Source organism: Epargyreus clarus, unplaced genomic scaffold, assembly GCF_041222505.1.
Source record: "Epargyreus clarus isolate Ecla_fem2 unplaced genomic scaffold, WU_Ecla_fem_2.2 ptg000023l, whole genome shotgun sequence".
Lineage (NCBI taxonomy): Eukaryota > Metazoa > Arthropoda > Insecta > Lepidoptera > Hesperiidae > Epargyreus > Epargyreus clarus.
In genome coordinates this window covers 6,543,421-6,560,891 of record NW_027332230.1, presented here as the reverse complement: position 1 = coordinate 6,560,891, position 17,471 = coordinate 6,543,421, and the positions used below count along the sequence as shown (strand labels likewise).

General features: G+C 32.3%; 2 protein-coding genes across 2 annotated transcripts; both read left to right on the top strand.

Annotated features, from left to right (window-relative positions):
- Positions 1 to 9,858: 9,858 nt before the first annotated feature.
- Positions 9,859 to 11,203, top strand: LOC140751807 (uncharacterized). The gene has a single exon (XM_073085858.1). It carries the CDS (start codon positions 10,205 to 10,207, stop codon positions 11,177 to 11,179), a length of 975 nt encoding a protein of 324 aa, XP_072941959.1. The 5' UTR covers positions 9,859 to 10,204; the 3' UTR covers positions 11,180 to 11,203.
- A 2,909-nt stretch (positions 11,204 to 14,112) lies between these two features.
- On the top strand, positions 14,113 to 16,737 carry crim (QVR superfamily protein crim). The gene is made up of 4 exons (XM_073085629.1): positions 14,113 to 14,292; positions 14,852 to 14,992; positions 15,596 to 15,749; positions 16,124 to 16,737. The coding sequence occupies exons 1-4, from the start codon at positions 14,247 to 14,249 to the stop codon at positions 16,260 to 16,262; spliced, it is 480 nt and encodes a 159-aa protein (XP_072941730.1). The 5' UTR covers positions 14,113 to 14,246; the 3' UTR covers positions 16,263 to 16,737.
- Positions 16,738 to 17,471: the final 734 nt, after the last annotated feature.

The window sequence follows — 17,471 nt, the reverse complement described above, 5'->3', positions numbered from 1 at the left end:
AAAAGGCGACTAGACCAAGGTTACGTAGGTAATTTTTTCAGACATTAGGTATAGGTATAACCCATATGTATTAGATATTATTGTATGGCGCTTTAATAACGAGGGTGGAAAACGTAATAACAAAACTTGCGTTACATGCGTGATAGTTCTTCATAATTAGACTTGAATCGTAAAAACCGGCATTTGGGTAACACGATGGAGCTTTCTTTAAAAACTAAAATAATTATATAACATTATACTAATTATACTAAGATAAAGTTCGACCCCATCAGTGGTCTACTAATAGGATAATGTAAAGTAGCTTTTAGCTTGTGCCGTCGTCTTATTGCAACGCACCAGGGGACTCACGACCATCTTTTAAAAACCATCATAGTTCACGAAAGTTTTATTACCCGACTGCCAAGGAAGGGTTATGTTTTTCGCGCGTATCTTGTATGTTTGTCTTTCTTTATTTGATCCGATCTAACAAACGGTTGGATGAATTTCAACAGTTAAGGTGTCATTATATTTGTCTCAATGACCCGAGTGTCCTTAGATAGGTGTTAGTAAAAAAAAAAACAAAATGGCGGATTTTTGGCGCGAAATAGTAACAAATTTAAAAAAAAAGTTTACCGAACCTATCGAGTAGGGTATCAAATGAAAGAAAATTAAACGGAGATTATAAAAACATATTTGTATATATATAAAACAGCAAGGTGACTGACTGACTGACTAACTAAATGACTTTTTCTTTTTTCAGAAATCAACGTACAGCCTAAACCAAGGACCTTACACTTCTGAAATTTTGCACATAGGTTCTCTATATAGCTTGAATAAGTACTAAGAAAGGCCTTTTGGAAATTCTACCCTAAAGGGGGTAAAATAGGGTAAAACAGTTTTTTTGAAATCCTTTAATTTTGGAGCAACTACTATAAAATTTTGTATTTGGCTTTCTGGATAGGAACAAAGACGCACTTATTTATCGTCCTCCGAAAAATCAACCCCGTACAGGGTAAAATAAGGGTTTAAAGTTCATTTTAACAATCGTCAATTTTGAAGCAAACGCTATGAAATTTTGCATCAGGCTTGTTAGATAAAAATAATGAAATTCTACCACTAACGAGGTAAAATAATGACCGAAACTTTGATTTACTGAAGTTATATATTTTATAGACCGTAAATGGTGGATTTTTTCGCGAAATACGAGCAGTAACACGTTATAAAAAAAGTTAACCAAACCTATTGAGTAGGGTGTCAAAATACAGGAAATTTAGAGGAGATTACACATACGTTATATAATATATCTTATATATAAAATTCTCGTGTTAGTTACTGTACTCCTCCGAAACGGCTTCACCGATTTTCACCTAATTTTATATACATATTCAGTAGGTCTGAGAATCGGCCACTATCTTTATTTTTTTACCTCTAAGTGATAAGAGTTGTTCAGCCTTAACATTTTTTTATTTATTTGGCAACACAACGTTTGCCGGGTCAGCTAGTACATATATACTCGTATATACACATCAAGATGACTGTCTGACTAACGGCCGGTCTCAATAATCTACTAACAGTTAAACTCGGTTAGCTACCAGAGTTTTACTCTGACATTAAAACTATCTGTTACTGTCGTCTCAATATTTTTTTTTCACAACGCCAACTAAAGTTAACGTCAGATAGATTCCTTATCTTCGGTAAGCAAATGTGTCCCTCTGAAGCGTTCCGTTTTTGCATTTCAACAAAACTGATTTATGTTTAACCCATTGATCTATAACTAAAGATGCGCCGTAAGCGGGCAAAACTTGAAACATACAAAATACGTCAAGTGGTGTAAAACGAGTTGAAACGACTCCAGTCGCTCTCGCGCGGCGTAGTAATATACACGAATGTCACTGAACACGTTAAACGTCATTATTTTGAATTTTAAGCCTCAAAATGCCTTCTTGTGCAATGCGTAAATGCACAAATTATGCTCGAAAAAGAAACAAGCTTCATGGAATCACCTATCACACGTAAATGAAGAGAAATTATAAAATTTTGTTTATTTTTCGTGTTCGATCCGCCATGATTACGTGAGTAGCCAGAATGAGACAAAGTATGTTTTTGTCAATGAAAGTGATAAAGACGCAAAATGCATGGTCATAGATCAACAGAACAGAAGTGACATTTTATTGAAGCTGACGATGTTCATATGTCGTATGTTATAGTTTAAGATCCCACTACTTAATTTTTATATTAGTGTGTTTTTAGTCAAAATATAACTTTTTATAGTTTATTTTAATAAAATATATGGGAAATTCTGTATCCTAATCTTTAAATTTTCTTCGATACCTGTGGTAAATAATAAAAAATATTACCATAAAATTTATATAGGATAGTATACGGTATTTTAAAATTTCTTTAATTGAATAAATATTTCAATCATTAAGGTCGTATTTCTTCCTTAACCTAAACATAATTTAATAAATAATCTTTGTATAGCCAGAAATTAATCCTCAAAAAGACCACGGTAAAATTATAATCTTATATATAAAATTCTCATGTCACAATGTTAGTTACTGTACTCCTGCGAAACGGCTTTACTGATTTTCACCAAATTTTATATGCATATTCAGTAAGTCTGAGAATTGGCTACTATCTATTTTACATATCTCTTAAGTGATAAGGGTTGTTCACCCTTAACATTTTTTACAATAACTAATACTGCGTAATTTACATAATAAATAAATAATTATTTCAAATATTTTAGGGACATTTTAGCACGGAGACGTGGCAAAACTTTTTTACGCAACTATTTCAATTTTCAAAACTGGGTATATTTTTTTGTTAGGAGTGAGTAATCTTTGCTAATCTATGATAATAAATATAAACTATTTTTAAATCGTATATTTTAAACCAGTCGATACATCTGTATAGATACATTCTTTCAAATTATATTTCTATATAATAATAATTTATTTAGTTAAACTGTTGTAAAGTAGTTATTTTTAATAAAACACTCGAGATCATTCTAATAAGCGGATTTTTTATTTGACATCTTACAAGGTATAGATAACAGAGTAGTCTAACGTCTATTAACTATGAACTTTGATTGTCTATACTTTACATCTCCCTTTCTTTGTAAATAAACATTAGCTTATAGTTTTAACTTTAAATACAACAATTTAAACATTAATCTGGACTTTAATTAACATTAGTTTAAACCTAAATCTTGACTTACATTACAATTTTATACTTTAAAGTTACTTATTACAATGTTCATTCTAATTTTGATGTTACAAAATGATCTACAGTTAGAAACTTTAATATCAGAGATTAATATCTATCTAACACTTATCACATATATATTATAGGTATTACAGTATGATTATATGCAATCCAGGAAACTAATTAACAGGATAATTGTAATATTTACTAACTATCATGAATTTGTATCATATTAATTTTCTTTACTTTTACAAAACAAGTTATTAGTATAGTTACTGTAAACATAAGTAATTTGTAAATACAAAGCAATGTTATCTAGTCATATATTAATATACATTACAAAGTTTAACTTTAGTGAATATTAGTTATACATATTGTTAGTCATACATATTATTAAAGATCAAGTCTATTTATTGGTTTAATTATTCTGCCAGACCTGGTTGTTCTTTCTGCTATTGCCCTTTGAGCTGTGTTTGACTTCTGTGAGTGATTGGCGGTGCTTGGTGATGAATGTGTTGAAACTGGGAGTGATTTAGGAACAGCTGGTGATTGCGCTTGAGCTGGAACCTGTTGTGTTGCTGGTTCATCTGTATATTTAGTTTCAGGAACTACAACTCTGTCCCTGGTTATGTCTGCTTGTGTTTTGTGCAGGTGACTAAAGTTTCTTCGTAAGATTTGGCCTTGATCTGTTTGAATAATGACTGATCTTGGTAGACCTTCAGGTTTTTCTATCACTCTTGCCCCTTCCCAATGTCGATGAGCAACTTTGTGTCTGACTTTATCATTGATTTCAAAATTAACTGGTTTTGTAGCATGTTTATTACTGTAATTAACTTGTTTCTCTCTTAATCGTTTTAATTCAGCTGTGATTCCGTGCATAATTTTTGGTTTCAAATTATCATCACTGGTAGGTATTGGAGATCTTGTAATTCTGCTGAAAAGACGTTGGTTGGGTGAACCTAAGTAATCATTTCTTGGTGTATTTCTCCAATTTAATAAGGCGAGTTGAACATCTGATTTATCAATACTGCATTTTCTTAATAAGTTCTTCGCTGTTTGAACTGCTTTCTCAGCGAGCCCATTGCCTTGATGGTGATGTGGACTAGATGTTACATGGTTAAATCTCCACTCCTGTTGAAAATTTTTGAATTCTCTAGACATATACTGTGTTCCATTGTCGGTTTCTAGCTCTTCTGGTATTCCATGTACAGAAAACCATTTTTTTTATTTCAAGTTTTGGGTTTTCAATCAAGTCTATATCATACTCATAATTCTTGTAACAGCCTAACCCTTCAAATATATCATCTTTGCATTGACTTTCCTTCAATGTCTTGACTCTTGCGATAAGTCCTAATTTTTCACAGGTATGAAGTCCTAGAATCGGTGTAACTTTTTCTTTAACTACTTTAAATGTAATGTTTGTTTCTTCATCTTTTATTTTACATAGTAACTCTGTTTCACCTAGAACTGCCATTTTATCTTCTGTGTAACTTATCAAATTTTTTGTTCGACTAGGTTTTAGACTTGCCTTGGCTTTTTCCATCAAGTGTCTCGGTAATACATTGCATTCTGCTCCTGTATCTAATTTAACGGTAAACTTCATATTATCTACATGTACATTTTCTGTCCAATTTTTCTGTTCACCAGCACTTATAGCTGAGATATACACATCATCTTCAGAATTTGAGCTTTCTTCTAATGCATTTACTCTATTTTTCTGCTTATTATTATATTTCTTTCTGGTGCGGCACATTTTAGCAAAGTGACCGTTTTTATTACACTTAGTACACTGTTTGTTAAACGCTGGGCATTCTCTGCTTTTATGATTTGTGCCACATCTTTTGCAATAAAATGTTTTATTTTGTTTATTTTTGGCATTATAATTTTTATCACTAGTATTCTTTACTAATAATACTTTATCCGGTTTCGACTTGCCTTCAAACTCGTCCAGTTGCCTGGAGGCTTGTTCGCTACTTTTGCATATGTTTATTGTCTTTTCCAAGTCTAACTTATCCTCTGTCAGTAATTTTTCTCTTACTTGACTGGATCTTATACCGAATACTATTTTGTCTTTCAACATTTCTTCCAATAAATTGTCAAATTCACATTTACTGGCTTGGGTTTTAATTCTTGTTAAAAATTCCTTGAAATGTTCGTCTTCATTCTGTTCAATTTTGAAAAATATGTATCGTTCAAACGATATATTCGTCTTTGGCGCGAAATAGTCACTGAATCTTTCCTTAATAGTTTTAAGGTTATTTTTTTCCTCGTTCTTCAAGTTGAAAGAATTGTAAATTTCGATTGCATCCGGGCCTATTACAGCCATGAATGTTGCAGCTTGGACCACGCCTGGCTTTTTTTCCAATTGAATTGCAGTGGCGTACCACTCGAATTGTTGCAGCCATTTTTTCCAACTCGTGGACTTGTCCGCGTCAATGTGTAAGTTGTCTGGCGGCTTTATACCAGATACAGCGTCGTTCGACGTCATTTCGTAACTTTATCACGCGCTTTATTTCGTTTGCGACGTTATTATTGAACTTTACTTGAACTTCTGACACCATGTAAAGTAGTTATTTTTAATAAAACACTCGAGATCATTCTAATAAGCGGATTTTTTATTTGACATCTTACAAGGTATAGATAACAGAGTAGTCTAACGTCTATTAACTATGAACTTTGATTGTCTATACTTTACAACTGTACTATAACATTTCTACGTAAACGACGTACTAAAACTATTATCGACAGTTTTGGACATTTTTTACCTTCTGTTCCATTATTTCTTTGTCTTTGACAAGCATGCGGATCAATGGTAAAATCACCATACATCCCGTTTTTAACAGGACAGTCCCTTTTTTCGATGCTTCGTGCCGTTGTCTCCGAAACGAACCGTTGCCATTGTCAATTAAGTAACAGTATATAGTATAATTGTGAAAAAAACATGGCGCGCTCCATTTACCAGTTTTCAAAAAGCGCCCCACATTTTTTCCACAGTTATACTATTTACTGTTCCTTAAATGATTCATAGATTGAAAATTATTTTCTACTTTTTAGTTAATTTTATCATAAAAGCGTGTTTTTTAGTATTTGCAACTATATTTGTTCAAGTAAAAAGTATTTGACATAAAAAAATCGATGTCCCGTTTTGACTGAAGTAATCATTGGTCACTATATTCCATGGTCAATATTTACGTTTGCGTAGACTTGAAACGCAAGGTCAAACACTAGTTGTCTTTTTTTATCACATTGTTCTAATAGCTCTGTCCCTTATAGAATATTTTTCTAAGTAGTGAAAGGTAAGTAAAATAAAAAACGTGCATGTGTGCTATCAATGGAGTTTCGCTCAAGTTTTCACCACGGTTGCCAACTTAGGGGTTTTCCCCCCAGATTTAGGGGGTAAATGAGTGGTATGGGATTTTTCTAGGGGTTTTATATGTCTAGGGGTTTTTTTAGGGGTTTTGTAAAGGCGCGGCGAGCAAAAAAAAAAAAAAAAAACGGGAAACGTGTCATAACCTTGCACGGCGTCCAAAACAAACATGTACTGAGCCGGCACGGCGGGGCTAAAAAAAAAAAAAAAAAACGGGAAACGGGTCATAAGGTGGCACGGCATCCCAAAAAAAAATATGTAATATATGTAATATATTTTTAGGGGAATTTTCAAATAATTAATGCAATTATAGGGGGTTTCGACTTCAGTTTAGGGATAAATTTTTTTGAGAGTTGGCAACACTGGTTTTCACTCAAGTTAGTAGGAGTATAACCCGTCTATAAGTATAAAACGTCATTGGTTTAATATCGCCAAGTAAATTATTAATTTCACTTTAGTGGTGTTAGCTTATCTAATATTATACCTTCTTCAAATTTTCATTCATAATTATACATAAAAAGGTAGATTTCCTAAATTACGATATAATTACAATAAAATATTTACGAACCTGAAATATCAAAACGCACTTTGACGTTTGACAGCAGATGCCGCCTATTTAATATAAAATATAATTGGGATATTTAACAAGGAAAACAAGAAAATAATGGAATATTCTTTATTTACTTTATATAACAAATACATGTTTTGTAATATTTTTGTACTATATCCACATGTGTTAGTTACATGTTATAAAATGTGTTCCTTGATTACTGAATACTTACAGCTTATTACTTAGGACAATATTTTATTATATGTACACTAATAATTCCATGTCAAGTTAATGTCCCACTGCTGGACATGGATCTCTTCAAAGTAAGCGAGTTTTAGGTCAAATTCATTGGTCAAATTCCACTGCGCTGGCCAGATGCGAATTGGTAGACTTCACTCGCGTTTCAGAACATTTTTAAAGAACTCTTGTGTGCTTCATCACGTTATTGTCCTTCACCGTAATAGAAAATGAAAACTAATTACTAATAAGCACTTTTTAACACAATTTTGTAAAATCATAGGTCGACCTTCGACTTAGGTCGTGCGTTCTACAGCTTCTGTTTTTGCACTAGAATCAAATATACCGGCCTCATACTTCTTATTATCACTTTAATCAGAAAATAGCACCATAATTGTAGGAAAAAATATTATTTATAATGCTTTATCTGGCGATTACCGCCCGATTTTGAGAGATAGCAAAATATTGACAGATGGTATCTCAAACTAACTAAAGTAAGCTGTCAGAATGTTATTGAAACGCTTTATGTCATTTTTGTATGGCTCAACCTAACTATGGTAAGCGCAAAGCCCTCCCAAAGATAGATAAATAGTAAAAGTTAAAATTTCTAACTATCTTGAGTTATTGAAACGCAAACAACTGTCATCAGCTACTTTTGGTAGCTAATTTAACTTTTAGTTAAAGGTTAGTAAGTTATTGAGACCGGCCGTAAGTGAGTGAGTTGCTGTACCAGAGATCGACGTAAAGGGAAACCGCTGAACTTAAGCGTGCTGGAATTTTACACATTTTTTAGGTTCTTTATTATATAGCGTAAATGAGCGCTACGAGGATAAAATAGGATAATATTGTTTGAAAATCTTTTGTTTTTGAAGCAGACACCTACTATGAAACTTTGTATTTGGCTTTCTGGATAAAAATAACGAAATGCCTATTTCACTGCTTTTGGAAATTCTACTTCAGCCTTTTTGGTGCAGTCGGGTTTTTGATTTTTTTAATTAATTACTTGTTTCAATATTGGATCAACATTATTTTTTTCGTACCACAGCCTTGATTATGTTCCGTCAAACACAGTTGAACAAACTTAAACCCATATTCCGCTCGCTTAAGCGTTGTATAAAAGCAACTGAAATTGTCATATTTTGCTTAAAAACTTAAATTTCCTGCAAAAAATATATTATAATAAAAACAATCTTACTTTAACGAGGCCGTGGTACGAAATTTCAATGTATGATTAAAATAATATTGTTTTAAGAGATGGTAGTAATCCCCCAGGATGGCGAAACGTGATTGTCAAGTGCCATGACGTGAGGCTAACTGTTAAAAGCATTAAATGTAGACTAAAACTTAAGGAGCGATTATAGGGTCTATAGGTATGTCTACAATTTACTGTCCCTGTAGTTCCGGGACTAGAATAGGGCTACGGTATCCCCTGCCTGTCGTAAGAGGCGACTAAAAGGGGGCTTCCGGGGTTGCGGGCGGCAGGAGTGGGAGCTCGAACCGCCCGGCCAGCGGACCCGGGAAGGACGACGGTATGTGTGGTCGCATACCGTCGTATACACCAGATGGTGTGGCGAGCGTCAAGCTCACCTGGGCGGAGCCCGACGGGGCAACGCGTTAAGAGGACTCCGGTTGCGTTCCTTTGGAGATCCCGGAGCCCTCAACGCAGCGCAGAGGACGGCCACCGGGGGGGTTTTAGTGCAGTAAAAATCCCACATAACTCGGCGTCGCTCCCACGTTGTCGGGTACCTTTTGAAGGCTTCCCCCTCGAGAAAAAAAAAAAAGGTATGTCTACAATAGACCACCTTTTATTCGTAAAGACGCGTCCGACAAAAGCAGCCTGATATTATGAACTTATTTTATAATTCCTTGAATTATGAAAATACAAACCTGTCCATAAAAATGTGGTAGGTAATGTTAGGTTCATGGACCGCTTTATAGTTCTTATAAGTTATACGTATAACATTCTATGAAAAGTACTTAAGTATATTATGTTCTCACTTGACCCGGACACGGTGAAAAAACGGAACTTTGAAATAGTTGTAACCTCAGAGGACTCTCATAACAAAAAATGAAGCTTCTTAAAGAAATCCAATTATCATTAATACAAACGATTTACATCCGATTCATCCGAAATCATATCGATTGAGTTTTTTGTTTTGTTTAAATGGCCTTATGTTTAAAAAATATTTTGGCTACGAACATTTGATGGACGTAATAATTACACGCAGCCGGATCTTGAACTGTATCGGTTATATTTTGAAGTAATTTAGTTTAAAGTGCTTATCTATAGCTTCTTTAAGGTTGAACATTAATTATTATGAATTAAATAGTAAAAAGCAAAACGATTCGTTTAATAAATTAGAGCCAATAGATATGATAAAATTAAAATGATATCGATTTTAGTACACAAAATTCGGATTGCATGGTATCGACTTATCATACTTGATTTATTGTGCGTAGGTTTTGTATAAGAAAGCGTTAAAAAAGTGAAAAAGAATATATAAGAAAATAAATGTCAAGAAATGTCACCGTCTTTGTACCTTTATATCGAACTATAATAGTGACATTAGCAAACCTTACTTTATTTTATGTTTATTAATTTTGTATAAATGTTAGAATTTATTGATAACGTGCGAAACGAACTTTTAGAAGAGTTTATTAATATTTTGGATTTTATATCACTTGGCAGTCTCAATCTATATGACAAAATTACGGAAAACTTGACGGTAGCATTAAGAGCACACCTCAGGAAACCTAGATGTGGAGATAATTTTTTAGTTTAACATGAAATACAATATGTAAGTATCAGATATTCAAAATATTAAAGTTAAATTAACCGGAATTGAAAATTTCTTGTCTATAAAATGGATAATGAAACTGAGGATCCCACAACCGAAGGAGGTGATGTTACACAGGCTGCTGACGATACTGAGCAACTGGAAGGTGAACATAAAGATGAGCTTGGAGAACAAGAAACTACTATTCAAGGAGAGCAAGATACTACAACACAAGGAGAAGCACGTACTGAGGCCCTTGAAGAAGCAGAAGGTGAGCATTTTGAGGGGGAACATGCCTTTGGAGAAGAAGGACTTTTAGGAGAAGGGAAAGAGTTAATAGGTGAACAGTTAGATGAAGAATTACAAGGGGAAGAGGTACAAGAAGAGGAAAAAAAGGAAGAAGTTAAAGCCGCAGAAGAAGAAATAGTAGAGGAAGAGGAAGGTTACGTTGAAGAACCTCCGCCCGATCCTGCAGCGCCGTTTGATTTCAGTGATTCTAAGGAAGCACTGAAACGACCATTTGAATTAAGACCTGATCAATTAGCTGAAGTAGAACAACTTTGGGAACTTTACCAAAACCACACTCCTGCTTATTCTGAGATTAGCGGCTACATTACTGAAAAAGAACTCATATACATGTTGAAATGTCTCATTCTTATGACATATACTCCTGAACAACTTCAAGAACTAATAGCATATTGTGTTAGGCCACCGCATCCTCAGGGACATATAACCTATGAGCAATTTTTAAAAATGGTAACCATTCGTCAGCGAGACTTTTCAGTGGAAGATGAATTGCGTTCAGCATTACAAGTTCTCGATCCTGGCAAAACGGGAACAATAGATAGAGAGGTTTTAAAAGAGCTGTTATCTAAACAAGGTCACAAGATGCCTCAGAAACTACTTGACAATCTTATTAAAGAAGTTGATATGACCAATGATGGCACGATTGGCATTGAAGATGTAGTGGGTACTATGAGCATAGATTTAAATAAAGAAGATTTATTAATGCTTATAGCATCATTACAACCTCCTGAAGAGGAACAACCACAAGAAATGTAAAATTGGTTTTAATTACATTAATAAGGGTGAAAATTGAGAAACAATTAAGTATTTATACGTCATTAAATTTGTATTGCATTTTGGTTTTAACATTTACTTAAATTTTAATATGACGTGTAATCTTATTACATTTTTGTTTTTGCATAACAAAATTAACTATAAATACGTAATGCCAAAATATGTGTATTAATTATTATATTACGCATACCTACAATTTATAAGTAATGTTATGGAATATATTTTATAAACAATTTTGCCAATGTTTCAATGTTGTTTAATTATTTTGTTAAGTGTGCTTGGCCCTTGCACATTAGGACTCATCACACTAGCGTTTGTCCCATTTAGTATCGATATAAAAAATCATATATAGAAAAACCAAGTATCGGTTACATAATTTCAAATAAAAATGAAATGTTTAGTAAAAAGTTAAATTTATAGTTTAAAAAACTAAAAACTACGCTTTTATTGTTGTAAACATAAGAATAAAATGTTTGACGGGAATTAATTTAGCGCGTTTAAAACAGTAGCATTAATTCTCGTCAATCATTTTATTTTTACACACTAAGAATTATTTTTAATTTCTAATTTGATTAACAAGCAAAAGCGTGGTTTTTAGTTTTTTTTATTATAATTTATTTAAAACAATATAACCACTCTTTTTTAGTTAATCAAACTGAAATCAATAATAGTAAATCAATTGCTATCTAGTGCCTGTAAGTAAGTTCATGGCAAACTTTGCCATGAAATTTGTTTAAGGCACTCGAACATCGTCTAAAAATCGTAGGTAAATCCTGATGTTCCTGATAAGGACGAATAGATTATTAAAATCGTCTATTGTCTCAGAACAATACTAGCATAGAAGACGGACTAGAATAAAAACTAACCCAACTATATTTTATTCATTATTGTCATATAGCATTTCATGTGTGGGAATGAAACAAAAAAATGCTGTTTGTTTCGATCTATTCTGAAGGTGTCATTAAAATAATAACGATAAACGACAAATAGTCACCTTTGGTCCTCTTACAATATACAAATTTCAAAGTACTATCCAAACGTCAGAGTACATTAGTGATCTCGTCATCATAATTTTAAAGTATTATGGTTTGTTGATACAAATCGTTAAGTGATGTAAAAATTGAGAGAAATTTAGAAATTTCCCTTTGAAAACGTACTTAGAACGTAAAATTGCGAGGTGAAGAGTGTCAGTATAAAATGTTTTGTGGTGTTGAACTCTAGTCTATATAAAACCGATGAGTTCCCGTTATTTGGTTACGTGGACATGATTGAATCAAAATATATGTCGAAAATGTATCCGATTTTTGCTATTCTAGTATGCTCTGCTGGCACTTTAGTGTGAGTTCTGGGATTGGTTATATTTTTAAATTGTAGCTATGTTACTAGTCTATATAAAACCGATGAGTTCCCGCCATCTGGTTACGTGGACATGATTGAAAAAAAAATATTTGTCGAAAATCCATCTGATTTTTATTATTCTAGTACGCTCTGCTGGCACTTTAGTGTGAGTTATGGGATTGGTTATATTTTTTATTTATAGCTATATTACTAGTCTATATAAAACCGATGAGTTCCCGCTATTTGGTTACGTGGACATGATTGAATAAAAATATATGTCGAAAATGTATCCGATTTTTGCTATTCTAGTATGCTCTGCTGGCACTTTAGTGTGAGTTCTGGGATTGGTTATATTTTTAAATTGTAGCTATGTTACTATTCTATATAATACTAATGAGTTCCCGCCATCTGGTTACGTGGACATGATTGAAAAAAAATATTTGTCGAAAGTCCATCTGATTTTTGCTATTCTAGTATGCTCTGCTGGCACTTTAGTGTGAGTTCTGGGATTCGTTATGTCTTTAAATTGTAGCCATATTACTTATCTATTTAAAACAGATGAGTTCTCGCCCCCTGGTTGCGTGGAAATCATTAAAAAAATATATTTCTCGAAAATCTTTCCGATTTTTAATATTCTAGTATGCTCTGCTGGCACTTTAGTGTGAGTTCTGGGATTGATTATATTTTTAAAATATACTTAAATTACTAGCCTATGTAAAACCGATGAATTCCCATGCCTTGGTTGCGTAGAAATAATTAAAAAAATGTCTAAAATCCTTCCGATTTTTACTGTTCCATATGCTCTGCTGGCACTTTAGTGTAAGTGTCTGGGACAGCTATTGTTCAAAGGTATAATTTTATTACTCGACTTTGCAAAATCGACGAGTTTCCGCTTTTAGAGAACCTTTTTGCATATTTTTTTTATTTAAATTGTTGCCAGTTTATTTTTTCAGTAATTCTTTTTTCAGGGTATATCGCGAGAACTATCGCTGAAAACTATTAGGAACTCTAGATATTAGCTAATTACACTAGTCAATGGCTTTTTCTTTAATTTTCTAGAAAATGCTCTGCTGTGTGAAGTTAGCAGAGCACTATTTCATTCTGCTTTATCTCCGTGAAATCGCCAGAACTATTTCTGAAAACTATCAGGAACTATAGAACTCTTGTGCATGCGAATAGAACTCTCATTTTTTAGTGCTCTGCTGGCAAATGCTGTGCTAGTTTCACGGACACCATACATACCAAGCTAATAAAAGTATTGAGACTTTAACCTAAGTTATGTTATATTAGTTATGATATATTATATATTATGCTAATGTAAATTACGCATAAAAGTAATAAATAATATTATGTACTTTTTCATGTACGTGATATATTTTTATGGTAATGTTGATGGAATACGACCATAAAAATACTACATATTGTTAGGCTAAAAAAAGAAGCAAAATAGAGCTAGAATTAAAAAAAATATTACACAAACAATTTACATTTATGTTGATTTATATTCTGTGCTAATGTGCAAAGACTTTATAATAGTGACAAATACTGGCAATTGACTAATCTGACAAGTAGGTAACGTCAAAGTTCTGTCAAATGAACAAGGAGACGCGCAACCGCTAGCAGTGTTAGTTTAAATAAACATTTTCTTTATCCTAAAAAAGTATAAACTTCTACTTTACTACTTTATGCTTATTACAGTGAATTATAAAGAATGAAGGTTATTATTTTGTTGGCATTGGTATCGGGTATTCACGAAAGTAAGTAACAATTAATATTGTTGGTTTTGAACTCCAAGGAACATAATAACAAGGTGTGGCTTTACTGGACGGTGTTGTGTTTTATTATAAAATTAAATTTTCTATCAATGTAGGATTTTGTAATAGTTTTTTCTCTAATTTGGATTTATACTACTTATGGGATATGGCTTTTACAAAGCCAAAAATTTTCAAAGCCAGTAATGTTAGTCATGTTTATTAAAATAAAGCGTTTTAAAATAATTTTAAACTACGTATTTAAATTTTATCTGCTAAATACACATGGGGATTTTCAAAAATTCTTTATTAGTGATATTTTACATAATATAACGAACTTCTTTGTAAAGGTCTTTAGATCTACCACCATTGACTGTAAGGCTTATTCGAGGCTTTTCAAACGAGCTCTCATGAGTAGCCATTAATTTATTATTATCACATTGAGTCACTCATACTACCAACTAATACTATTAACTGACATTTTTACTTTCAGTATATATTATTAAATATAAAATATTGATTAACTTGAAGGAAGTCATAAGTAAAATATTATAAATTGTTCTAGGTTTAGCAATATGGTGTTATCAGTGTTCAGCAGCTACTCCCGGCTGTATGGAGCCTTTCAATTGGCGAGGCATTGGCTACCTGGGCAACCCATGTCCCGATGTTGAAGACATATGTGTTAAATTAATAGAGAGAAAAGGAGGTTTGTACTTTTTACTTCCTTAAAAAAGTGTAAAAGCATGGATGGCTTAGTTGTAAAGTTTAGCTATTTAAATTGGGGACCTAGGGTTTGAGTTTTAGGTATGTAAATGTGAATTTAAAATCTATGTGTATTACAAGTCAAAAAAATTGTATACCGAAGGGTTCTGTATTAAATACTTATCAAAGATGTGAAAATATCAAAATCAGCATGTCTATGCTGGCTTTAAACCTCTCTCTGAGAAGAAACCTAAATATAGAAAATAATTTTATTTATGATATACTTCAGAATGATATACTTCACACAGCTTTGACACCTTCAAACCAACCTTTATAAAATGGGTGGCAGGACATTCATTTAAATCAAATCAAATCAAACATACATATTTGCCAAATAAGGTACAAAATTCTGGTGAAATCTGTCCTCGGATACAATAATCCCCTTATTTTACCATTTCGGCGTGCAAATATGGTTATAAGCTTAATTTTATGTTAACATACTGTGTTTTAATCGCATAACACAATATACATTTATTAGACTTGCCTAAATCTATATCTGTGTATTGTCCCATAGTGACTGATTGTAACTAACTTTGACCACTTACAGCCGAGAAAGTTATAACAAGAGATTGTTTGAGCAATTTCAAAGCTTTCCGAACTGACATCCCTGCGGATACTTATGAGGGCTGCAGGCCAGCTGCGCGAGATGTAAACTTGGCCAACTATGTCAATAACACTATAAAAGAACTGGATATTCAGAGGTAATTAAAAAAATGTTGTTTATTTTGTATATAACTTTACTTGCAGTCCCTATATCTATAAGATGATGCCATGACTGATAAAACAGTATATAATGTTTAAAAAGGCAAGCAAACATACTCTCAATCATAAATTTGAATTGGTTACATACTTTTGAAGATAAGCAGTTTGACTAAGTTGAGATCTCTAATTTAAAGGCTAAAGAAAACTATTGTAACAGTTAATAACTTTTTAATCTGAACCTGTTAAAGCTATACATATAAGATCTAAGTTATACATATAACTTATAATTCCTTAAATTTACAGAAATATGATATAGTACATACTTTGTGCATCACATTCAATCTATGAATATATTTTTTAATTTATTTTTCAGAAACTGGTATGACGAAACGGTCTGGTGCTTTTGTTATCTGGATCACAGGTGTAATGGTGCAACAAATTTATCAAAATCCATGCTGGCATTGACATTATCAACAGTCATTGTACTATTCACTAAATTATCATTGCTTTGATGTTCATTCAAGCATAAGAATGTATTGTAGATCTGATTGTAGACTATAGAATACAAATGAATTACACACACCAATGCATTGCTATGCACACATCCAATAAACATATTCCATGATCGTGTATACAGGATATTGACCATCCATTTTAAAATTATTTTGATAACAGAAGTAATACAAGAAAAACTTAAATTAAAACATGAATTAAATTTAATAAAAATGCATTTTATTAAATTTAATTCATGAATGAATTGTGAACTTAAAAAAAATTGACAGTGACATAAAATAGATAGTATAACATACATACAGTGTATCTTCTGAAGTATTTGTAAGTGAGAAAAGTTAATGATATGTATTTAGTGATGACCTAAGACTTTCAAAGTAAAATATTTTGTAATTTGCAAGAATTATGTCTACATATATTATACAGGGTGAATTTTTCAATGTGCGTGGATGGCGAATTCCGAAACTCTTATAGTTTCAGATTAGCATAAAATGATGAAAAGAGATCTGCGGCCGATTAAAAAAAAAAACATAACCTCTTAACATATGTAAAATTCCTTACTCGGGAATTGACTCGGATCGAGAAGTAAGATTCACCCTGCATATGACAAAAATGTTTGATTACTAATTTTATTCTATTAAAGTAGGCTTACCATATAATGACATTCCAATATATTAATAAGAGTGTGTTCAAAAGGTGACTGACAATATTCATATTATTGTATAATAAGAATTTGTAATCACTGACATTTGTTTCTTCAAAAACTTGGAAATGTCCTAAAGAAACCATAAAAAAATAGTCGAATTGGGAATCTCTTCCTTTTTGAAGTCTGTTAAAAATAGGCAACTTTTGTGCAGCAACTTATGCTATTCCGTCCATTTATAATAGGTATTTAGATGTTTTAGCAACTTTATTCGTTTATAGGATTTTTTATAGAATTAACAATGTTTCTTAATTCTTACTATTGTACAAAATGTTGCATAACTATTAAATAAACGGTTCTTTTCCATGACATATATTTTTTTTATTGTTTTGTATTTAACATAATCATCAAGGCATATTGGAAACATCTCAAAATACAACGAATTTAATTTATGAGGTTTCTTTTAAACTTAATTCACGCAACATAACATTAATTAACTAATTTGAAAATTTACACGTTCAAACGTTCACGTTCACACGTTCCTACGTTTAGAAATTGTCATGTGAAA

What these genes read in the sequence shown, in the direction of transcription:
- LOC140751807 (XM_073085858.1), top strand. Translation starts at nt 10,205, where the DNA reads ATGGATAATGAAACTGAGGATCCCACAACCGAAGGAGGTGATGTTACA.
- crim (XM_073085629.1), top strand. Translation starts at nt 14,247, where the DNA reads ATGAAGGTTATTATTTTGTTGGCATTGGTATCGGGTATTCACGAAA. An exon ending in GGTATCGGGTATTCACGAAA is followed by an intron (nt 14,293 to 14,851) that starts GTAAGTAACAAT and finishes AAATTGTTCTAG; the next exon opens with GTTTAGCAATATGGTGTTAT. An exon ending in ATTAATAGAGAGAAAAGGAG is followed by an intron (nt 14,993 to 15,595) that starts GTTTGTACTTTT and finishes GACCACTTACAG; the next exon opens with CCGAGAAAGTTATAACAAGA.